Source organism: Diaphorina citri, unplaced genomic scaffold, assembly GCF_000475195.1.
Source record: "Diaphorina citri unplaced genomic scaffold, Diaci psyllid genome assembly version 1.1 scaffold1246, whole genome shotgun sequence".
Taxonomy (NCBI): Eukaryota; Metazoa; Arthropoda; class Insecta; order Hemiptera; family Psyllidae; genus Diaphorina; species Diaphorina citri.
Genome location: NW_007378675.1, coordinates 38055 through 62684, shown reverse-complemented (window position 1 = coordinate 62684; position 24630 = coordinate 38055). Strand labels below are relative to the sequence as shown.

General features: G+C 38.0%; 3 protein-coding genes and 2 long non-coding RNA genes across 5 annotated transcripts; 4 read left to right on the top strand and 1 right to left on the bottom strand.

Moving 5' to 3' along the window:
* The first annotated feature begins 2309 nt into the window (after positions 1–2309).
* On the top strand, positions 2310–2955 carry LOC103514941 (adenylate kinase-like). Its single transcript, XM_008479858.3, has 2 exons — positions 2310–2442; positions 2748–2955. Exons 1-2 carry the CDS (start codon positions 2310–2312, stop codon positions 2858–2860), a joined length of 246 nt encoding a protein of 81 aa, XP_008478080.1. The 3' UTR covers positions 2861–2955.
* Positions 2956–12224: 9269 nt separating this feature from the next.
* LOC103514940 (adenylate kinase-like) lies at positions 12225–14119 on the top strand. Its single transcript, XM_008479857.2, has 5 exons — positions 12225–12437; positions 12858–12975; positions 13346–13464; positions 13601–13645; positions 14039–14119. Exons 1-5 carry the CDS (start codon positions 12339–12341, stop codon positions 14117–14119), a joined length of 462 nt encoding a protein of 153 aa, XP_008478079.1. The 5' UTR covers positions 12225–12338.
* Positions 14120–14972: 853 nt separating this feature from the next.
* On the top strand, positions 14973–15772 carry LOC103514935. Its single transcript, XR_541669.3, has 2 exons — positions 14973–15332; positions 15501–15772. It is a non-coding gene; the product is annotated as an uncharacterized LOC103514935 (long non-coding RNA).
* Positions 15773–15905: 133 nt separating this feature from the next.
* LOC113469824 lies at positions 15906–18878 on the top strand. Its single transcript, XR_003393118.1, has 2 exons — positions 15906–16071; positions 18343–18878. It is a non-coding gene; the product is annotated as an uncharacterized LOC113469824 (long non-coding RNA).
* Positions 16644–18333, bottom strand: LOC103514936 (craniofacial development protein 2; the record flags this gene model as incomplete). Its single annotated transcript, XM_008479852.3, is given in 1 exon segment — positions 16644–18333. A coding segment is annotated over 1 exon segment (210 nt), but the record flags the coding sequence as incomplete, so codon positions are not given.
* Positions 18879–24630: the final 5752 nt, after the last annotated feature.

Below are 24630 nucleotides of genomic sequence, written 5' to 3'. Positions count from 1 at the left end.
AAATGGTCGATTCCTATGTAAAAAGTTGGAAAAAATCCAAATCTGAGGTGTATAGCTGTAACAAGATGAGTGTGCAATTCATACTTGAGAGAACAATGAATTTTTTTACTGTTAACATATGGAGGAGTTGCAAATGGGTAAAAATTATAAATAAATGGTCGATTCCTATGTAAAAAGTTGGGAAAAATCCAAATCTGAGGTCAAAGGGAGCTTTGCTCGGGATATTTGATGTGACGTCTTCGCCTACGGGAGCGTATGCCGTGACGTCAAAGTTCACGATTTACCGGTATTTTTTAAATCGATTTATTTCGGGATCTAGAAGTCGTAGAAGAAAAAGAAAAATCTGGATTGTAAGACCACCAACAGATTGGCTGTACCTACATATACGTGTAATCCTATATGGATTTATTTCTTCCGCTTTTGAAAGTCTCACGTCACGTTAGTGTATAATATTCTATTCCTATCTCCTAGCCTAAGAAATGAATCCATTATGTTGTCTATCAATTAGGTATACGTAGATATAAGTACCTACCTACCATCCCGTCCATCACATCGTGCCAACCTGTCCAACTTTCATACAAACTATAATACCTTCCTAACATATTAAATACGTTAATTATTTGCCTTGGTGGCGTAGAATTCAAGACGCTCGCTTGGTAACGGAAGGGTTTCTATTTTCAGAAGGAATCCCAGTTTCTCAGAAATAGGTTTTTTTAAATTTCATCCTCATTTATGTAGATACCTAATATCAGCAACTTACTGTAGCTCTAAAGTTCTAAAGCATACGCACACTATGATATTCCTTACAACCAAATATTATGATCAAGTCGAATCAATCACACAGTTTCATCATACTCACACAAACAGAACTAATTCGCTATAACCAAAGCAGTAGTTCTGATGTAGAGGTGCCTCTGGGATTGGATTTTCGTAATAGGATAGGAAAATATATGAGAATAATAATACTCGTATATCTGGCCAAGGGGTACATTCAAGGTTTACAAAAAAAGCTAAAGGTTGATAAAACATTATGATAGTTAAGTATATATACACACAGATTGTACGCGATTTTTCACTGTTATTAACGCTGAGAATCTTGTGAACTTGGGGGAAAACGTAAACAGATCACACACAATTTATTGTGATCATCATACACTTAAGACCACGGAAGTCGCTATTTATTTTATTTATATATATACACACAGATTGTACGCGATTTTTCACTGTTATTAACGCTGAGAATCTTGTGAACTTGGGGGAAAACGTAAACAGATCACATCACACTAGGGAACCCCTGCTCCATCTTCCAAGTTCAAACTTCTGGCCTTGTACCGGGTCCCTCGCAGCCTCAGGGACACTGCCCGATATAAGTATTATATCCACACTGAAGTAACAAATCTACCCAACGACCTTTTTCTTTTTAATATGTGAGGGGCCCGGGCCCCAGGTTTTGACAGTTTATCAGGTTGAATTTTCAGTGCTCTATAATCTTACATTTGCTAACAAAAAATATTTCACCCCTTACCCTACAAAAAGGTTTTTGAAAAGTTAAAACGAAGAAAATCTTGATTTTTCTGAAAAGTTAGCTGAATGGTTATTGGTTATTGGGCGATGTTGTTTCGAAAGTGACAATATTTATTCTTCTTGTAAAAATCCACACTGCTACTAGACGATTTTAGGTACGTTTTTAGTCCGTCCTTCCTTTATTAAATTACAATAGTAATAATAAAAGGTATAGTGGACGGACTATTGTATTCGCTTCGGTGTCGTCTGTCTGTCTGTCTGTGTGTCTGTCTGTCCCCATAGAAGGACTTATCCAAACCTGTTCGACCTACATATATGTATATCAAATTAAAGGTCTTTTTACCAGGAACACGAAATTGGTGGTGCAAATGGTGCAAATTTTGTCCAGAGAACCATAAAGCCAAAAAAAACTGGTTTTCGGGGGATTTTTTTCACATTTTCTCACACAAATGAGCTCTGATCTTGAAATTTGTCGCGACGGCCTATGAACTCAAAGCGAGAAAGTTTTAGATAACACTTCAATCGATAATTTAAGACCGATTTTGGCCTCACCTATGTTAAGCTACGCCGAGCAAGGCCAATAAATGGATGGGTGACTTAAACATTATATTGGGAATAAAGGGAGAACGGGCTAAATGGCTATTTTATTGTATACTTATGAATGTGTACTGGTTCATACTATGAACAAGACTGGTTCATAGCTCTTGTTTGCCTATAAGTACTAAGTACACACAATAAAAGATCTGATGTTCAAGTTTGTTTCTGGACACGGAAAGTAAGTAAGTATGTGCTTTTCATTTCAGGTTACTGGAGAACCCCTGATAAAGAGATCTGATGATAATGCAGAAGCTTTGAAGAAACGTCTTGAATCTTATCATAAGCAAACCACACCATTAGTTGATTACTATCAGAAGAAAGGTGAGTTTGTAACACGCTTTCCATGTTGGAAGTCTCAAGATCCAAAAAGAAAAAAAGATCATGAAATTTGATTGTAAATCTTGCTTTCTGGTTATTCAATGTTTGCCAAGTACCTAATAACATCTCTCCCCAGGCTCTTACCCTACTGCTAATAACCCACAGGGTTTTTTTGGGCTCTAAGTGACAGGGTTCTCACTTACATGAGCTCTTCCACCAAACCACTAATTTTCCCTAATTAGGGTGTAATAATTTTGTCCTATCTAAAGGTAACAAGTCCTAATTAAAGTCCTGTCTCAATATTTCAGGCCTTCATTACCAAGTGGACGCAGCCAAATCTTCTCGGGAAGTGTTCAACATGATAGACCGAGTATTTCAAAATTGCACCAAGCAACGTAAAGACCAAGTTCTCTTCATCTAACCCTAAGATCAAGTAGTGCTACAACTGATTCTATTACTAGTACTACACCATATAACTTACCACTTGCACTAGTTCAACAGATGAAGTCCACATAGTTTACTGCAAGTTGTACAACAGGTGAAGTTCATATATGTAACTTACAAATTAATAACAATGAAAGAAGAGAAAAGGAAATACCTGCCCACATTATGAAAACCGAGCTGAAAATTGACCTACAGTTATCAGACTAAATAAAGCAGAACATGAAAATGGACGTAACTTACTTATAGCTGGTTGTACAATTTATCATTTGCATTAGTATAAGACTTTATGAGTGAAGTTCCTAAATGTAACACTTACCTAAATTGCTACATCATTTAATTTAATTAGTACATGAAAGTAAAATCAAATCAATAATAATAGTGAACTGAATATTAAACATATTAGGTACATAGGTACTGATTTTCTTTAACCTCGATCGAATATACTACGGGCTAAAAAATTCCTGGAGGGACGGGCCCAGCTTGTTCCATCCATGCATGATGTGTAAAAAGCTGCCTCTGTTTAATTTAGTGAAAAAAAAAAAGAAAAAAAATCATTCAAAATATCCACACAAATTAATTACATTCCAGAAATTATGATCGAAGATAATCTCACTGACTTTCCCACTTACAGATTATGAGATTACTGAAAATGCAAAATAATAATTCAACCTGGATTGTAAGACCACCAACAGATTGGCTGTACTTATAATCCTATATGAGTATATGGATTTATTTCTTCCGCTTTTGAAAATCTCACGTCACGTTAGTGTATAATATTCTATTCCTATCTCCTAGCCTAAGGAATGAATACATTATATTGTTGTCTATCAATTAGGTATACGTACGTAGATATAAGTACCTACCATCCCGTCCATCACATCGTGCCAACCTGTCCAACTTTCATTCAAACTAATACCTTCCTAATATATTAAATACGTTAATTTGCCTTGGTGGCGTAGAATTCAAGACGCTCGCTTGGCAACGGAAGGGTTTCTATTTTCAGAAGGAATCCCAGTTTCTCAGAAATAGGTTTTTTAAATTTCATCCTCATTTATGTAGATACCTAATATCAGCAACTTACTGTAGCTCTAAAGTTCTAAAGCCTGGTATGCATACGCACACTATGATATTCCTTACAACCAAATATTATGATCAAGTCGAATCAATCACACAGTTTCATCATGCTCACACAAACAGAACTAATTCGCTCTGATAGTAAGAAAAATTCTTAGAGTACCTATGTAGGTAGGTACCAGGCTTAAAGGTCAGGTGGAAGAGAACGCTCTAGACGTTATAACGTTAACCTTCCACTTCCACTCAAGACTGTTAGGTATTATTACAAAGAAGGGTTTAAAATTTGGGAATTTTCTAAATGAGAAAATCATTGCTCCCGCAGTATTTACTTCAAGTACCTATGTATATATAGGATAGGCGGTAGGGTAGGTATTAGTTTCTCTACCCAGACCAGGACCCAACAATAATCCCCAACTCATTTGCTAGAACACGCGTTTCTAATATTTTTGTCTCAAGCTTGCGGTATTTTCAGGAGCTTTTTTTTTATGCAAACACAATTTTCTCCTTAATTTAACATTAAAGCGTCTCTCTAATTCCCTCCATTTATTTTTAAGAGAAAGGATGGTTTCTGATGATGGATAGGTAAGGCAGGTTATTTTAACGCCTATCTGTATAGGTAGGTAGGTACACTTCTAGCAGAAGATCTTGAAAATTATTTTACAATCTGAGATTAAAAACGATTTAATTAAACAATCTGATTGCCTGTAAAAGATTATAGGTATAGGATAGGCGGTAGGGTATTAGTTTCTCTACCCAGACCAAGACCCAACAATAATCCCCAACTCATTTGCTAGAACACGAGTTTCTAATATTTTTGTCTCAAGCTTGCGGTATTTTCAGGAGCTTTTTTTTATGCAAACACAATTTTCTCCTTAATTTAACATTAAAGGCGTCTCTCTAATTCCCTCCATTTATTTTTAAGAGAAAGGATGGTTTCTAATGATGGATAGGTACGTGTAGGTAAGGCAGGTTATTTTAACGCCTATCTGTATAGGTAGGTACATAGGTACCTACACTTCTAGCAGAAGATCTTGAAAATTATTTTACAATCTGAGATTAAAAACGATTTAATTAAACAATCTGATTGCCTGTAAAAGATGGTTTACGGTCGCGCTGCGCGCTCCCGAGGGTTCGCGGGGTTGTGCATGTGGTCGCGCTTCGCGCTCCCTTGTTTACGGTCGCGCTGCGCGCTCCCGGGACTTCGCGTGGTGTGCATTAGGTCGCGCTTCGCGCTCCCGGGGCTTCGCCCCTGAGAACTTATATCGTCCCTGAGTCTTGTCTCGAAGAAATGAAAACTGAAAACTAAAAGCGAGAGAAAACATTAAACACAGGAAAAGTTTTGCTGGCCTCAAAGCGTGTTCCCCGTGTATTTCTATTGGGGGACTAAAAAACGTCAATATCTCGGGAACGGTTTGGAATTTCGGGATTTTCCGATTTTTCCCAGTACCTACAAAAAATAAGGAATGGGTTTATAGGAGACACTCAACACAAATGTGCGTACCACTCTAATGAATCAGGACTGACAAACCGAATAGAATCAACAAAATCCTAGCAGTGATGTTCTACTCCTACATACATAAATGTTCCCCTGGGGTCAAACATTTAAGCATTCCTGAACGAGCGTCTTGACCACTACGCCACCGAGGCAGGTATTATGTGTCTTGTGTTCACCTATTGATATTTTTTTGCGAAAAGCCAGAATCTCACTAGGGTAGGTCAAGTCGAATCCAAATTGAATCTTCTTACTGCCGATTAAATGGGAGTATTCACATCAGCCGTTCAAGTCACAGTATAGCCAGCCTAGTTAGCTTAGTTGGTAGTGCATCTGCTTTGTAAGCGCTAGGCCGCGGGTTCGATTCCCGCCCGGGGCGGATTTTATCCTGATGTAAAAGATTGAAAATTCACCAATCTAGGAAGTTATGTTACATGGGGTTAACGTCGCGTCGCTTTTAACAAAAATCTGGTGTGAACATCACACGACTTTCCTCATCCTATTGAATGACGCTTATTTTGGGTGTTCTTGTTCTTATAGCCAAACTTTAACAATATCTCTAACAATTTAGTCGGTATAGCTGAAAACCGCCAAAAAGCGGTCAATATACCGCCAACCGCAGCACCTATCTCAACCAAACATTTTGAGTTGCACCCTTGTCACATTTGTAAACTACATACGAAATTTCAAGTCTCTAGCTCATACCGTTCCCGAAATATTGTTAAATTACACCGAAAACCACCAAAAAGCGGTATAAAATGCCGCCAATTGTTGCACCGATCTTAACCAAAAGTTTCGTGTCGCATCCTTGTCACACTTGACATCTACATACCAAATTTCAAGTCTCTAGCTCTTACCTCCACAGAAATAACAGCGATGGTCTGAAAGAAATGTGGGACTGATGAATACAGAAAAATAGATTGGAGAATGGATATGCTCAGAAGTCGGTGATCCTGATGTCTATAACTCATATCATTCGAAAATGTCTCAATATTGAATGAATGGCTTCCTATATGCATTTTGCATATTGTTACTCAAACCCATGTATGTATATTTACGTATTTACCTCAATAACAAGCTGGGCCCGTCCCTCCGGGAATTTTTTTGCCCGTAGTTTACTCGATCGTGGTTGAAGAAAATTAGTACCCATGTACCTACATACTTTGTTTAATAATCAGTTTCTTATTATTTCTCGCACTGCGTGCTCGGGAGGTCGCGTATACGGTCGCGCTGCGCGCTCCCGGGGCCTCGCGAGGTTGTGCATAATATGGTCACGCTTCGCGCTCCCTTGTTTACGGTCGCGTTGCACGCTCCCGGGGCTTCGTGGGGTTGATCATAGGGTCGCGCTGCGCGCTTCCTTGTTTACAGTCGCGCTCTTGCTTTTGTTCCTCTTGCTTTTGTTCTCCTCCTCTTCCTCTCGTTGTCATCCTTATCCTTCTTCTCCTTCCCCTCCATCCTTATTCGTTCTTCCCACTTCTCTCCTGCAATTGTTTCCTTTGATTTCAACTTCTACTCAAACAAGCCTTTGAAATGAACACAGTAAAGTATAATACCCACCTATAGCTACCTGCTGTAAGAGATTAGCAAATTGGTTCGTTTTCGGTTCATTTCTGTCCGAATTAAAACTCGATTCACACCTATCGGAATGGACCGAAAATCAAAACGAATTGTATACGTGTGAAACGAGCCTTACAGATTTGACCGTTCAATGAACTTATTGTGACTGGAGCATAACTTGAACGTAAAGTGGGACTCGGGTTTTATAAAATCTAAGGTGTGAAACTTCTTACCAAGATAGCAAGAACACGACAATTTCCAATATCTTGGTGTAGTGAGTTATCAGAGTACTGAAGATGATTGCTTTACTCCTTTTTGAGGGAAAAAAGTTTTCAAAATAAAATAAAAAGCTGTAAACAAGCTGGAACTGAATGGAGAGAGAGAATTCCATCACAGCTAATTAAGGCCGTAGGCTTTTGCAAGGGCTGAGTATGATGGAAAGTAGCGGCGAATTGGTTAGGAATACAAAATGAAAAAGAACTAGAACTCTGCAAGTCAAACTCCTTTCATTCCATTTGAACCTGCCTTGGTAGCAAACCTGGAGAGTTAAAATAATTTATACCGAACGAACCGAGGTCCAAGTTTTAAGTGGACGATTTTTCCTTTAGTTTGTCCTGAGTTCAGCAGTTCACTGTTAGAGCATAAGTACAAAGTACATAGTAGTTAGATTCAATCAAAGAGAGAAAACAATTCAATCTACTCCTAATACATTTCTGTATTTACGATTTACTTTCCTGAAACTTTTGCCTGAGAGATTCGATATTAAGTGGCACGTGGCAGAGAATAAATATAGGTACTTCACTCCGGGCTCAACATTACGATACTTGCGATTGGCTACGATTAAGATTCAAGATGAGCGTTATTTTCAGAGGGGCAAAGACCTAAGATGTTAGTCCCCTCTTAAAATAAATGTTAAAAAAAAAGATTCAAGATGGCTGATTTCTCTATAAGTTTACCAACCTCAGTAGTATAATACCTAATGGGAAGACTTCGAATTTGGTGTTCGGGCTTCGGGGAATACATTTGGTACGAACATTCAAGCTTAACACATGACATCTATGTTTGCTTTGTTAGCCCATAGATGTATCTGTTAAATACCATTTAAAAATAAATGAGAACATTCAAATAATAATAATAATGTCGATTGAAATCGTATACTGCTTCGACAACATAGAGTCACCTTGTCGATCGACGGCGCGGCGTGTGGACACAGCTCAAGTCTCAGGCCTCACTTCATTCGTTCCATGAAAGCACCTCTACCCCAAGGGTACCAGACGGGCATGTTCACAATACTGCTACTGTTCTGCTCATTAACTCGATATTAAGTACAATTCCCAAAACTAAAACGCCCCAAAACTGCTCGCTGCCCGCTTTTCACCAGGAGTCGTAAAAAAATTAATTTCATCTTTTCAACAGCATGAATCTTTAGCGAGGGAAAGAAGGAGAGATAGGAAGCAGGAAGAGAGAGGGGGAGGACAAGGAGAGGGGAAGGTGGGGAGGACTGTTTGTTTTTATCGAGGAAAAGTTTGAAAGGTTTATGTTATGTCCCACTTGAAAAACTTAAATATCTCAAGCCGTGTAAAATGAGACCCTTTCTGCACTTCTGCTTTCGTATGTATGTTAGGCTCGGACGCCGAATTCACACAGTGATCTATTCCAAAATGCTCAAATTCGGGAAAGATCGTCGCGACAAATTTCAAGATTTGAGGTCATTTATGTCAAAAAACGTGAATTTTTTCTTAACCGTAAACAAAGGAGCGCGAAGCGCGACCGCATGCACAACCGCGAAGCCCCGGGAGTGCGCAGCGCTACCGTAAAAAAGGGAGCGCGAAGCGCGATCATATGCACAAAAAATTCCCGGAGGGACGGACCCAGCTTGTTCTAATTCATACATTGCTTTTGTTTCATCTCAGGATTGAGATGAAACGAGGATTTCCCTATAATAATTGTACTTGATACCCAGGTTCACCCTTACCCAGGATTGAGTTCAATCCTGAGGCATTTCACGGTGCTAAAACTCGACCTTAGATCATTCTGTGGGCGAAACTATTTTTCTTTGCTTATTTTCCCCCATTTAATCTACTCTGAATTTCGGGGTTGATTCATTTTGTAAACGTGCTTCTTCCCCCCCTTTTTTGCGTGAATCCGGCGTTGCACCCTAACATATATGATAATAATAATTGTATACCCTTAGTTACTGCACGTATGAGTAGTTAGTCTTACCACAGTGGGGTGGGAGTTCCTTCCTGTACAGGGTGTGTCAGAAATCCTACTAGAGGGGTCAGGAGAAGAATTGAAGAATCCTACAAGAAGGGACCTACAAGAGGTATTAGGAGGGACTTTTGAATCATCCTGTATATATAGGAGAGCCTCTACCTCTCCCTCTCCTCATTTACAGGAATCCCTCCCTACACAGGGAGAGAAGGAAATCCCTCCTTCATTTACAGATTTTACAGGAAACGCAGGGAATATAACTATTTACAGTCCCTCTCTCTTCTTCATATTTCAACTTGACATTACATATGAGTAGCATTTTGCTATGTACTATGAAGTAGCATGTTGCTAACTGCTACTTTCAACTTGAAGGCCAATGTTCTAATTAATTCTTGGGATTAGGAGAACAGCTGGCTTTTATGTTCTGTGGCTGATGCTTAAGAACCAGAAAACTTTTAGAGGCTTTTTAGAACTTTAGGTGTTATGTTCCAACTCCATTTAATAAACTGAGATGTTCTGTTAACGTGCTACATTAATGAGGTTATTAGTCGTTCAGTTAACTCTTAGACTAGGGAAAGCTCCGGTACCCGTACCCCGAAGGCCCCGTCAGTTCACTTAATGAGCGAATTTCCTGTGTCAAGCTTGTTGGATGGCAAATTTTACCAGAATCGGACAAACCGTCCCAGAGTTATCGTGGAACAAACAGACAATGAGATTTACAAACAAACTAAATGCAAAAAATCTGGTGTGAACATCACACGACTTTCCTTAACCTATTGAATGATGCTTACTTGGGTAATCTTCTACCCTAACTTTTACAATATCTCTAACCGTTTAGTCGGTATAGCTGAAAACCGCCAAAAAGCGATCAAAATGCCGCCCAGAGTTGCACCGATCTTAACCAAAAGTTTCGTGTCGCATCCTTGTCACACTTGATAGTTACATACCAAACTTCATTTCTCTAGCTCTTACCGTTGTCGAGATATTTTGTTTACAGACAGACAGACAGAAGGACAGGCATACAGACGGAAGGACAGACAGACACACGGACCAATGGCTGAAACTTTGTATTTAGGCTCTGGAGAACTCAAAACGTGTTTTGGCACTAAAAACTGACCATCGAAAATTTGACCCGATTACATTACTTTCCTTCCTATAGGATAAGGAAAGTAAAAACGTGGAGTTGAAACACAGAACTCACTCCGTTTGTTCACTTCTATTCAGTAGATAATTAATAGAGATAAGTACTAACGTCGTGAAAAGGAAAAGCTGTTTAGTTTAGTGCTGAAGTCCTGAAGATATAGATAGCACAGTCAACATGAAGATAGTTATATGTAGCAATATAGTAGAGTCAACATGCTTCTGAGAACATCTCTGCAGTCATTTGGAATGAAAAAAAAAGGAAAAAAAAAAAACAGTTCCATTTAGCAACGATTCCAATTTATTTCATATTTTACAACTACACCAGTCAGTAGGATAAGAATCTTTGCAAGTTAAATGGCACACGAGACACAAGTTCGGAGATAGAGGAAGTTAACAGTTAACTAAGTACTCCGTTTTTAATTTAGAAGAGAAAAAAACGGTTCAGAACAAAAACAGCAAGCAAGAGTAGAAAATAGGTATGTTCGAATGAGTAGAGAAGACACTTGAGTTAGTAGGAAATGTGCTAAAAGAGCAGAAAATGAACTTTTAAAAGTAGAAAAAATGCCTGCAATAATAGAAATCACACAGATTGTACGCGATTTTTCACTGTTATTAACGCTGAGAATCTTGTGAACTTGGGGGAAAACGTAAACAGATCACATCACACTAGGGAACCCCTGCTCCATCTTCCAAGTTCAAACTTCTGGCCTTGTACCGGGTCCCTCGCAGCCTCAGGGACACTGCCCGTATAATTGCTATTTGGACCTTAGTTTTTATCCACCCTGATAACTGGCTGATGCACTTATTCCGCTTATTTTGGGTGTTCTTGTTCTTATAGCCAAACTTTTACAATATCTCTAACAATTTAGTCGGTATAGGTAGCTGAAAACTGCCAAAAAAAAGGTCAAAAACCGCCAAAAAGCGGTCAATATACCGCCAACCGCAGCACCTATCTCAACCAAACATTTTGAGTTGCACCCTTGTCACATTTTTGTAAACTACATACCAAATTTCAAGTCTCTAGCTCTTACCGTTCCCGATATATTGTTAAATTACAACGAAAACCACCAAAAAGCGGTAAAATGCCGCCAATTGTTGCACCGATCTTAACCAAAAGTTTCGTGTCGCATCCTTGTCACATTTGACAGCTACATACCAAATTTCAAGTCTCTACTCTTACCGTTCTCGAGATATTTTGTTTACAGACAGACACACGGACCAATGGTTGAAACTTTGGATTTAGGCTCTAGGGACCTCAAAACGTGTTTTGACACTATAAACTGACCATCGAAATTTTTGACCCGATTACATTACTTTCCTTCCTATAGGATAAGGAAAGTAAAAATGTGGTCCGGCGAGGGACGGGGATTTTACACCCCATTCCTACCCGAGTAGACCCTGGAAAAACCAGTACCTATGATATTACATTATGTGAAACAAAACATGGCTGAACCAATGAGATTGTAGGATTTCGCTTTGTGGAGCAAGTGTTTACGTCCAAAGCTGAATCTGATTGGTCCAGCCGTAAAAGTCACATAGGTAATCGAATACCGTACGATACAGCACTAGGTACCAGCAGCACGTGATTGCGAGATAGTCACCCACCCATCCGGATACTAACCACGCACAACGTTGCCTAACTTCACTTCAGTAATTTTATTCATTTGGAACTGGTGCCGTACATTCAACCTCTAACCTCTATAATATCAGATTGTGTTGAAAACTATATTTTTTTGTGGTCGCCTGAAATTTTACATTGAGATATGCAATGTGCAGTATACGCTGCATTATTCCCATACATAAGTTCACTTATCCAGTACGCTGTCACCTCCTTGAATGATAACAAAAAAGTTAAAAAACTGGAATCACAAATCACCAAAAACTTGAAATTTCTAAGGTGATAAAAGGTGAAAAGTTGAGCTATGAAATCTTGATCCTTGGACATTTGTGTTGGTTTAGTTTGTTCTACTTCAGTATGGCCCCTCTAGCTTATCCTCTACCTAAAGAATCTCATGAGAGCACTGGAGTCAATGCCATCTTACTTGGACCTCCAGGTTCCGGCAAGGGAACTCAGGTAAGTAAAGGAAGAGAAAGTGACTAAACCCAATAGTACCTAGGCGTTGACTCTGGTAGATCCATTTATCATTGCTGACTGTAGTATAGATCAGTCTCAATGGTAGAATAAGAAGTAGGAAGATAAATTTTAGGGAAATTGTCATGTTACTCTCACTTTGCAATGCCATCTTACTTGGACCTCCAGGTTCCGGCAAGGGAACTCAGGTAAGTAAAGGAAGAGAAAGTGACTAAACCCAATAGTACCTACCTAGGCGTTGACTCTGGTAGATCCATTTATCATTTCTGACTGTAGTATAGATCAGTCTCAATGGTAGAATAAGAAGTCGGAAGATAAATTTAAGGGAAATTGTCATGTTACTCTCACTTTGTTTGAATATTCTATGCATCATTAAAAATACATTTTTGACTCATTTTTCAGGCCCCTCTCTTTGCCAAGAAATATTGTGTATGCCACTTATCAACGGGGGATATGTTACGAGCTGAAGTGTCGTCTGGGTCCAATCTCGGCAAGAAGTTGAAAGAAACCATGGATGCCGGTAAGAAGCCTAGGTATCAATAGTTCATCCACCAAATTAATTCCCTGTGCATGTAGGTTATCGTGGAATTTCTAATGTTTATTTAGTTTTACGTACAAAAGATTTAATGGGCATATAAATCAATGTAAAAACAACCACTTGTTATCTATTGTTGTAAACTCACCTCTTTATTTTTCATTTTCAGGAGTAAGAAGCCTAGGTATCAATAGTTCATCCACCAAATTAATTCCCTGTGCATGTAGGTTATCGTGGAATTTCTAATGTTTATTTAGTTCTAGGTACAAAAGATTTAATGGGCATATAAATCAATGTAATAACAACCACTTGTTATCTATTGTTGTAAACTCACCTCTTTATTTTTCATTTTCAGGGAAGCTGGTCAGTGATGAGCTAGTGGTAGATTTGATTAGTAATAATCTGGATAAACCCGAGTGTCAAAATGGATTCCTACTTGATGGATTCCCCAGAACTGTGCCACAAGCTGAGAAGGTAGGTGAATAATCTTGCCTATGGTAGCTCCAGATTGTTTTATAATAATTATTTTTAGCAAGTTCTACAGTTCAAAAAATTACTAGTAGGTACCTAAATAATATTAATACTGCTTCCTTGTCCACCCATTTGACAGCTTGATGGTTTACTAGACAAGAGGAAAACACCACTGGATGCTAGAGTAATGTAATAGATCACATTTCCGTTTTCACCCACTACTTTGCTGCCTGATCCAATCCATTGGGTGTCACTGATGCCAAGTAAATTGATGTTCGTTCTCTCCATTTCTTTTAGTGTATTTTCTAGTTTACCAGGCGCATACAAACTTCGGACATTCCAAGTAGCAATCTTCATGGCTGAACCGGAGATTCTTCGCACCCCCCGACCATCTAAGGTCTGCCGGGAACTAGGGGCCATTGTATAATTTTTTTCCAGCCATAATGATTTTTTCTCGGAATAATTATGCGGTGGGTCTTCCGTCTCCTTCCACATCGCAGTGATACAACCATACCGCTGACTCAGCTCTGCTTGCATGTCTCCAGTACGAAACCTTTCCAACGTCATTCATTTTCAGCCTCCGCCTGATACTGATGTTGCTGCTGCCCTACACCAGTTGTTGGCTCTTCTGCCTGTCAGGTCGTTGGATTCCTTGTAGATTCTCTTCCGCCCTTTCAGCCATTGGCCGGTTTTCAACTGTAACCCTGTCAAGGAGCCCTTACAGGGTGCTATCAACCGGGCCAGCTGAACCCTGGTTTTTTTAAAAGGTGTTACTCCTTTATCCTTCCTCCTTTCTCATCCTGGCTTAGGACAGGCAATGGCTAAGTTTGATAAAATTACTAAATGAAATATTAGATTAGATTAGATGTTCCATGAATATCTAGATTTTTATTTCGTGAATGTCGGGCTAAGATTGATGTCTTTTGCCATTCTTATGAATATTCTGTGCCATCGGTGTGGAATTGTAGAGTGGTGGTGTTAACGTGAATTCGGAATCTTGGGAGGCAGATGCATTATGCTTCTCGAATTTTTTCCGCTTCTTCTCGAACTTCTTCTTCCATTTCTCCTTTTCCTCCACGTCTAACTCCTTCCATTCTGCCTTCGACTGTCCAGTTTTCAGCTTGAAAAATGCTAGCGCCGATTTAGGGAACTTGTCTACTTCCAGTTCCTCTTCAGTAACCGTAGTAACGTTGGCGGCGTTGTAGGGAACAATATTGTATTTCAAACTGGGACTCCTAATACACTGAAGTAAATTACCGGGCCAGCTGAACCCTGGTTTTTTTAAAAGGTGTTACTCCTTTATCCTTCCTCCTTTCTCATCCTGGCTTAGGACAGGCAATGGCTAAGTTTGATAAAATTACTAAATGAAATATTAGATTAGATTAGATGTTCCATGAATATCTAGATTTTTATTTCGTGAATGTCGGGCTAAGATTGATGTCTTTTGCCATTCATATGAATATTCTGTGCCATGTACACCATATAACTTACCACTTGCACTAGTTCAACAGATGAAGTCCACATAGTTTACTGCAAGTTGTACAACAGGTGAAGTTCATATATGTAACTTACTTATAGCTGGTTGTACAAGTGTTATAATAATATAATATTTATCATTTGCATTAGTATAAGACTTTATGAGTGAAGTTCCTAAATGTAACACTTACCTAAATTGCTACATCATTTAATTTAATTAGTTTATAGGGTCTTGAGAGACGGTTATGTAACTATCACTGGTAATGGTAATACAATACCATATACAACAGGTGACGGCTAATACAATCATGAGTTTTAATTTTTCTTCCTCCAAGAGGAAACAGCTATGAATTTTCTTTGTGAGAGTGACTGCATTTATACTCTACTCACCCCAGGTCTACAGTCTCATGATGAAATAAATGTTGGACTATTCAGTGTCTGCTTGTGTGTCCGAATGGTAGCCAAGTATACTCAGAACTTTAACATGGATTTCATCTTGGAATTTTAGCCCCGGACCTTAGCTGTTACTATTCTAATTCTCTAGTTATATCTACTCACCCCAGGTCTACAGTCTCATGATGAAATAAATGTTGGACTATTCAGTGTCTGCTTGTGTGTCCGAATGGTAGCCAAGTATGCTCAGAACTTTAACATGGATTTCATCATGGAATTTTAGCCCCGGACCTTAGCTGTTACTATTCTAATTCTCTAGTTATCAAAATCTTTTCCATTTCCATGTATATTTTTCTAGTGTGTTAACAAAAGTCTGGAACTTCAAGGGTACATCTTAATTTAATTTATAAATTTACGTGGGAAATTCCCAAATGACTGTCATGTATCTCTGTGTATCTCAATATTCTAGACTTGTGTGAAACATGTATTTTAACCTCATGTTATGTATAGTGTCCCCAAGTCTCTACATTCCAAGTAAATGTTTCTTTTTAATAAAGATGGAACTTCAAGGGTACATCTTAATTTAATTTATAAATTTACGTGGGAAATTCCCAAATGACTGTCATGTATCTCTGTGTATCTCAATGTTCTAGACTTGTGTGAAACATGTATTTTAACCTCATGTTATGTATAGTGTCCCCAAGTCTCTACATTCCAAATTAATGTTTCTTTTTAATAAAGGTGAAATATTAGATTAGATTAGATGTTCCATGAATATCTAGATTTTTATTTCGTGAATGTCGGGCTAAGATTGATGTCTTTTGCCATTCTTATGAATATTATGTGCCATCGGTGTGGAATTGTAGAGTGGTGGTGTTAACGTGAATTCGGAATCTTGGGAGGCAGATGCATTATGCTTCTCGAATTTTTTCCGCTTCGGGATACAAGACATGTTCTTTCAATTTCAACCTGGCCGTAATGTGCACGATCCCAAGGCTTATGATAACAGAAACTCAATAAGAAATTCAATTAATAACAATAAAAGAAGAAAAAAGGAAATACCTGCCCACATTATGAAAACCGAGCTGAAAATTGACCTACAGTTATCAGACTAAATAAAGCAGAACATGAAAATGGATTGCAAAAAAGAAAGGCTATTGAAAATTTTTGAGTTTCCTCATAACCATAAAGGAAACTCAAAGGTCCTGGCTTAAAGCTGACGACATGACAAAACTTGGAGATTGTTATGGTTATAAAATTCGTCTATAATTTTACCTTTTGCATAAAAAAGGAAACAATAGTTTTAAATAGGTGGGAGAAATTACAACATTACTACGTTATACATATTGCACCGTACTGCACATACACTATCCAGTTTCGGATTTTCTGATAAAATGCCACGATAGCCATGATGAAAACTTAGGTCATGGTTGAGTTAAGAGGAAAGCACGAAATTTACACGGATTGTTAACCAACGGAGTATCCTCTCTAGAGCAGTGATTCCCAAACTGAGGTCCGCGGCACTTCACGGCCCCCGGGGAGATCACATAAAATATAGGTAGTAAAGGGGCCGCGGAGAGTTCACAATTGGAAGAAGGAAAAAAAAAAGTTTGGGAACGAAATTGAGTACATAGACGAAATGGGTTATGTTTACGTGTATGTACCTTTGATGTCCCCAGTGCCACGAGTTCAAATTTAAATAGCCTATGTCACCCTCAGTACTCTTCTCTACAAGCACAAAAAATTTCATCAAGCCGTTTTTTCGTGAAAAGAGGACAACAAAAGTCCTTCTTGACAAGAAATAATTTGAGTTTGAGATCACCAGAAGGATGCAGTCTTGCTAGAGCCACATCATTTGACAAGCACAATGTTGAATCTTTTTTCAACAATTATCGAATAATTCTAGAAAAAGAACCAAGGCTGAACAATCTCTCACGAATTTTCAATTTAGATGAGACAAAAACATTGACAGTTCAGAAAAATCCACGTGCCATTGCTCCAAAGAACATGAGAGCTGTATCCAAGTTTAAGTCCCAAGAAAGGGGCACTTTGGTAACGACATGCTTCACTGTGAGAACAGATGGAAATATTCTTCCACCAGTCATGATTTTTCCTCGAATGCATTTTAAAGCTCATATGCTCCATGGTGCACCGTACAACACTCTTGGTCTAGCTAATCCTTCAGGTTAGATGGAAACAGATAGTTTTGTAGACACATTCAAACACTTCATTAAGTATTCTTATAGTTCAAAAGACAATACATTCCCTATTACTGATAACATGATGTCACTTTACAATGCCAAGATGTACAATAATCAATAATATAGAAAATGATGTTCCCGAGGAAGATAAATACTGAGACTACAAAAGAATGAATAAATAGAAAAAAAAGCCTTTTTTTACTCATACATAAAATGCTTTTTGTTTTCTTGCTATTTATGTGGCTGGAACATTAATTTTCAATTTTTATAATTATAGGTAGTCAGATTAGAGGACATACATAGGTTGGGTTTAGGAGCTCAAATAATAATTAATGACTATTTTATACTGCCCAAATAGGATTGAATTTTGAATAGTCCCTTTACCCCAGCAGTAAGCCCCAAGTCGCATTAATGTGCTCAATGGAAGTGGGATTTTCAGTGGGATATTTCTTGAGCCGAGTGGGAAAAAATGGATATTTGGTCAAAACTTCCTAGCAACACTGGATTTCTTACAATTCTGTTGTTATATCCATCGGCTGGTGACGTGGTGACTTCCAGGTGTATAATCTTCGTTTTGGTAGTTTAATTGTATTCATGACAAATGACAAAACTCTATTAATCTATCTCCTCGTTCGTTCCTGTCACTAAGTCCAAAATTTCCCGTACATCCATCCACTGCTTCCCTCCCCACTTTGGCATTGAAGTCGCCCATGATGATAGTTACGTCTTGTGGCTTCGTTGTTCTTAGGAGACTTTGTAGATCTTGATATAAGGTTTCTACTTCTTCATCAGCTTTGTCAGCTTAATAAAGGCCCAATGTCATTGTTACTTCTGACCAATTCAAGTAAATATTAAGATAGAGGACTTCATATCTGAGAACATTTGGGTTCTATGTAGTTAATCAAGCAACTTTACGTAAGACATTTCACAAATATTTTTTATGGAATAGCCTCCAGTTAAGAGAGATTCTCTATTTTAATTTACTTAATATATTTTAATTGATCTATATTAATGATGATTTCAACTAGTCAATGGTGATAGTGAAATCGGGTCTTCCAAGTTTAATTTTCTCACTTCACCCATAAAGTTCCACCCATAAAGTTCCTGTTTATCTATGTTTGTGAAATGTTCTCAGAGCAAATGTAAACTATGTTTTTATCCAGATGGATTTCAACCCATGCGAGCTTATACTGTCTTCTATAAAATAATGTGATTCACGCCTATTATTTTCAAACAATTTCTTTTTAGTTATCTGAATTGGGTTTAAATTAAAACTAGGTTGATTTAATCACTGAATATAAATTAATAAATTAAATTAAAAAATAATCGATGACTTGTATGTACCTACTTGTTCTGTTTTTCTTCTTTACATTTATTTGATTATTAGTAGGTAGATAGTTTTGTGAATTTCAACTCTCAAACTTGGAACTCTTTTTGTTCGTTCAATCACATATGTACTGTGTGTGCTGCACTTGAAATATTTGACAAATGAAAACAAGATGGCTTGATAATATAATCGCATATATTGGTTGTTTGTACATTATACTTCATCATAGTGAACAAATATTATTAATATAAAGACTAGCGCTCAAAGAATACAAAAATTAAGGGGGTGGGGGCGTATTTTAAATCTTATAAATATTTAACTTGTGAAATGTTGATACACAGTTAGGACTGTTTGATTATTTTCTAAGCAATCATTTGCTATCACTTGTGCTGCTAGCTTTTCTCAGCTCCTCTCAGGTTGAGTGAGCTTAAATAGTTATCTTTTTGAAAAATAAACCAAGGGTTCAAAAATCAAAGCTAACATCAAATATTTAGAGCCTGTTGTCTTCCTGTTATCAACATTTCATCAGTCAAAGATTTAAGTTGACAGAGGGGGGGATAGAGAAAAACGAAAACAAACAAAAACATAAAAAAAAAATTAACAAACTAAACAAAAAAGCGAAAAATTCTCGAGTGTATAAAAATAATATAATAAATAATAAAAAAAAGAACATTTTTTTTTCTTCTAAATTTAAGTATTAGGTGAAGTACTGTACCCTGTTACCTGTTACACCATTGTATGGAATACCTAGTTAATATGGATTGGGGGAATAAAATATTTTACATGGGTATGATACGTTTTGTACCTCCACACTTGTGATGTTCACTATTCCATACAATGCTAATAACAGGTCCGTAATCCTTTAACTAATGGGATACAAGACATGTTCTTTCAATTTCAACCTGGCCGTAATGTGCACGATCCCAAGGCTTATGATAACAGAAACTCAATAAGAAATTCAATTAATAACAATAAAAGAAGAAAAAAGGAAATACCTGCCCACATTATGAAAACCGAGCTGAAAATTGACCTACAGTTATCAGACTAAATAAAGCAGAACATGAAAATGGATTGCAAAAAAGAAAGGCTATTGAAAATTTTTGAGTTTCCTCATAACCATAAAGGAAACTCAAAGGTCCTGGCTTAAAGCTGACGACATGACAAAACTTGGAGATTGTTATGGTTATAAAATTCGTCTATAATTTTACCTTTTGCATAAAAAAGGAAACAATAGTTTTAAATAGGTGGGAGAAATTACAACATTACTACGTTATACATATTGCACCGTACTGCACATACACTATCCAGTTTCGGATTTTCTGATAAAATGCCACGATAGCCATGATGAAAACTTAGGTCATGGTTGAGTTAAGAGGAAAGCACGAAATTTACACGGATTGTTAACCAACGGAGTATCCTCTCTAGAGCAGTGATTCCCAAACTGAGGTCCGCGGCACTTCACGGCCCCCGGGGAGATCACATAAAATATAGTAAAGGGGCCGCAGAGAGTTCACAATTGGAAGAAGGGGCCGCGTAAAAAAAAAGTTTGGGAACCGCTGCTCTAGAGATCGACCGCTACACATAAGTCGATGCCTGTGAAATTGAGTACATAGACGAAATGGGTTAGGTTTACGTGTATGCACCTTTGATGTCCCCAGTGCCACGAGTTCAAATTTAAATAGCCTATGTCACCCTCAGTACTCTTCTCAACAACCACAAAAAATTTCATCAAGCCATTTTTTCGTGAAAAGAGGACAACAAAAGTCCTTCTTGACAAGAAATGATTTGAGTTTGAGATCACCAGAAGGATGCAGTCTTGCTAGAGCCACATCATTTAACAAGCACAATGTTGAATCTTTTTTCAACAATTATCGAATAATTCTAGAAAAACAACCAAGGCTGAACAATCTCTCACGAATTTTCAATTTAGATGAGACAAAAAAAATCCACGTGTTGTGTGTGTGGTACAATTTATATGTATGTGTGTGTGTGTGTGTGTGTGTGTGTGTGTGTGTGATTATATGGGCTGTGAAAGTTAGGTCCAAGTTGTATTTAATAATAAATACGGTAAACACTCTTTTACCTTATGTTAATAATCATAAAGCGGATTTTTATTTTTATTTATTAGATATTGTTTTTGTTCAGTTAGTACTTATTTATATTATTATCTAATTATTAGTTTTTTTTTTTAAATACAATTTGAGTGCACCAAGTAGTGCGGATTTGCCAGAGATCGCAGCATTAGCATTTCACAACCGAAGGAAGATTGTAGTTGTTCATGTTAAGGATGAACACTAGTAAAGTACCTCAGACGCCTCAAAAGAAATGCAGGAATGGAGAGATATCATAATTGAGGACAAGGCCAGGATGGGGGCATACAAAACGAAAACCGATATAGTAAAGGTATCGATGTACAGAAAGTCATCAGAGCTAAGGAGGGCCTCTCGGCTCCGAGTGGTAGGTGTCCCCAAAGAGAAACTAGAGGCCCTTAGTCGAGAGCTATCCAACCATGGCTCGACGAACAACACCAACAACTACAACTTAAAAGGCTCGACGAACAACACCAACTCCCCAGGGTCACCATCTTGTTTATTGAGCATTCAACGGCTGCTAATGATAAAATGGTGTCAATCAATAGTCAACTCTCCATTCCCACCGAATTTAACCATGTCATCACTCAAATAAAGCTAAAGATGACAATTACAATAAATTGAGTATAGAAGAAAAGTGTAGCTTTGAGTGTAAACGATAGTGGGGAGTAGGAGGAAAAGATGAAGCAGGACAGACCAGTCAATAGAAACCAACTTTCAAAAATAGAGCGTAGTTATTATAGGTATTTTCATAGGACATAATACAGAAAGAGTCTTCAATGATCTTACTCTATCAACAGAAACGAACCACTGAACAAGAACTGGGAGTAGAATAAAGAACAAACTTAGTCTGTCAGACAGTCTGCAGTTACAGTTCCCTCTATGAAACCTCTTCAAATCTAATATATAAAAATGAATGTGTGTGTCTGTGTGTGTGTGTGTGTGTGTGTGTGTGTGTTTGCCCAAGTTGAAAAATAAATGGAACCTTGTGTGTGTGGTCCGTCCCTTATACCTTTTTATTACTATTGTAATAATAAAGGAAGGACGGACTAAAAATGAATGTGTGTGTGTGTGTCCTAGTTGGAACCCACCAAGTCATCAGATCTCCAAATACTTAGAAAGGAACCAGTCAATAGAAACCAACTTTCAAAAATAGAGCGTAGTTATTATAGGTATTCTCATAGGACATAATACAGAAAGAGTCTTCAATGACCTTACTCTATCAACAAAACGAACCACTGAACAAGAAGAACTGGGAGTAGAATAAAGAACAAACTTCGTCTGTCAGACAGTCTGCAATTACAGTTCCCTCTATGAAACCTCTTCAAATCTAATATATAAAAATGAATGTGTGTGTCTGTGTGTGTGTTTGCCCTAGTTGAAAAATAAATGGAACCCGGCACCTCCAGCATGTACTACTCACCTTCTAGGATTCTCCGATGTCTGTTTACATATCTGTATGTACAATTCATCACGGAGTGCAGGTTTCGTGTAGCCCAGAGTACAAATCTCCAAAGCCACAGAGTTCAGAGACATGCCTACTTTGGTTTTCCTATCTCCCATGTAGATCTGAACAAGTTTGAATAATTCCCGAGCTTCTTTCTTGAGGGTTTTGTCTTCTAGTACGGTCATGGGTTGACTGATTGGATCCTGACAATAACAACATAGGGAAATGTTAGATACTGTGTATATTATGTTCACAACATACAGGCCGTTCAATGAAGGTCGAGTTTTAGCACCGTTCGATGAAGATCGAGTTTTACCACTGTGGATTGTCTCAGGACTGAGTTCATTCCGAGGTTAACCTGGGTATTCTATTCTATCCTATTATGGGACTGGTTGCTCCTCTCCCGAGAGAGTTTGCAATTAACACTCGTAGATCTATTGTGACCTCGTCCTCGTAGATCTATTGTGACCAGTATTTTTTCTCCTGCCCGAGCTGCTATCCTCCAATGGAACCCGGTACCTCCAGCATGTACTACTCACCTCCTAGGATTCTCCGATGTCTGTTTACATATCTGTATGTACAATTCATCACGGAGTGCAGGTTTCGTGTAACCCAGAGTACAAATCTCCAAAGCCACAGAGTTCAGAGACATGCCTACTTTCGTTTTCCTATCTCCCATGTAGATCTGAACAAGTTTGAATAATTCCCGAGCTTCTTTCTTGAGAGTTTTGTCTTCTAGTACGGTCATGGGTTGACTGATTGGATCCTGACAATAACAACATAGGGAAATGTTAGATACTGTGTATATTATGTTCACAACATACAGGCCGTTCAATGAAGGTCGAGTTTTACCGCTGTGGATTGTCTCAGGACTGAGTTCATTCCGAGGTTGACCTGGGTATTCTATTCTATGTCATTCTATTCTATGGTATATACAATTATACATATCACCCTCTTCAGTTTCTCTGAAATTCACCTGTAGCACCTCTAAAGAGTCCGCACACTCAGGTTTATTCCAGAGAAAAGCTGTGAGTCCATATATTATCCCATTAAGAGGATACCACGAGGTGCCATCAAGGCCAGAGAGCTAGTTCATAGGTCGTCGCGACAAATTTCGAGATCAGAGCTCATTTGTGTGAGAAAATGTGAAAAAAATCCCCCCAAAAACCAGTTTTTTTGGCTTTATGGTTTTCTGGACAAAATTTGCACCACCATTTTGAAGATCAACTGCTTTTACTCTGTAAGCGAATTTTTTGCAGCTTTCATTAATCAGGATCCACATTAGATCATTCAGACATGTACTTTATATTATAAAAAGATGTAAAATGATTCATTATTGTCTTTTTTTCACTCATTGTTTAACGTTGATCCATGTACAATTTATATGTATTTTCATGATCAATAAAATTCTATTCTATTCTATTCCCACTTGGACTGCATTTGCCGCGCGGCATGCAAAAGAAGCCTATTTATATGGCAATTATTAAATGAAACTTACTTGTAGGAAATGTATAAGATAACATAGGACTAGTCTGTTCAGTTCAGGCGTTCAGTGAACTGTAGAACTCACTCAGAAAAAGAACCCTACGGGATACAACCTTCATTTTGGCCGCCAATATTTCCAAAGTCATATTCGTTAAAAAACGAAAAGATTTTTTTAAATCTATCCTCCAAAAAAGTTTCCACATGGGAATTAAAGGTATAAAAAACAATTACCTTACATTTTGAATTAAGTCCACTAGGCGCTGCTGTAGAGAGCTATGAGTAGAAACTAAAGATGTGGAAACAGTGAGTTATAAAAAGATCTACTCTTTTCATCGGACTACGGAGTCAATGAGTCAGATCCTAAAACATGTGGCTCACTCATCAACTCCCTAGCCCTAGAGGTACCTATAGGAGGTAGGGGGAGTTGGGATATGATTAACTAAATCATTGACCGAGTTGTTAGTTTGTAAGTCCACTAGGCGCTGCTGTAGAGAGCTATGAGTAGAAACTAAAGATGTGGAAACAGTGAGTTATAAAAAGATCTACTCTTTTCATTGGACTACGGAGTCAATGAGTCAGATCCTAAAACATGTGGCTCACTCATCAACTCCCTAGCCCTAGAGGTATGGAGGTAGGGGGAGTTGGGATATGATTAACTAAATCATTGACCGAGTTGTTAGTTTTTATTACAACTCACTCACTCTTTACACATCTTTAGTGGGATCTACCTCCATCTTGAGAAGACACTAG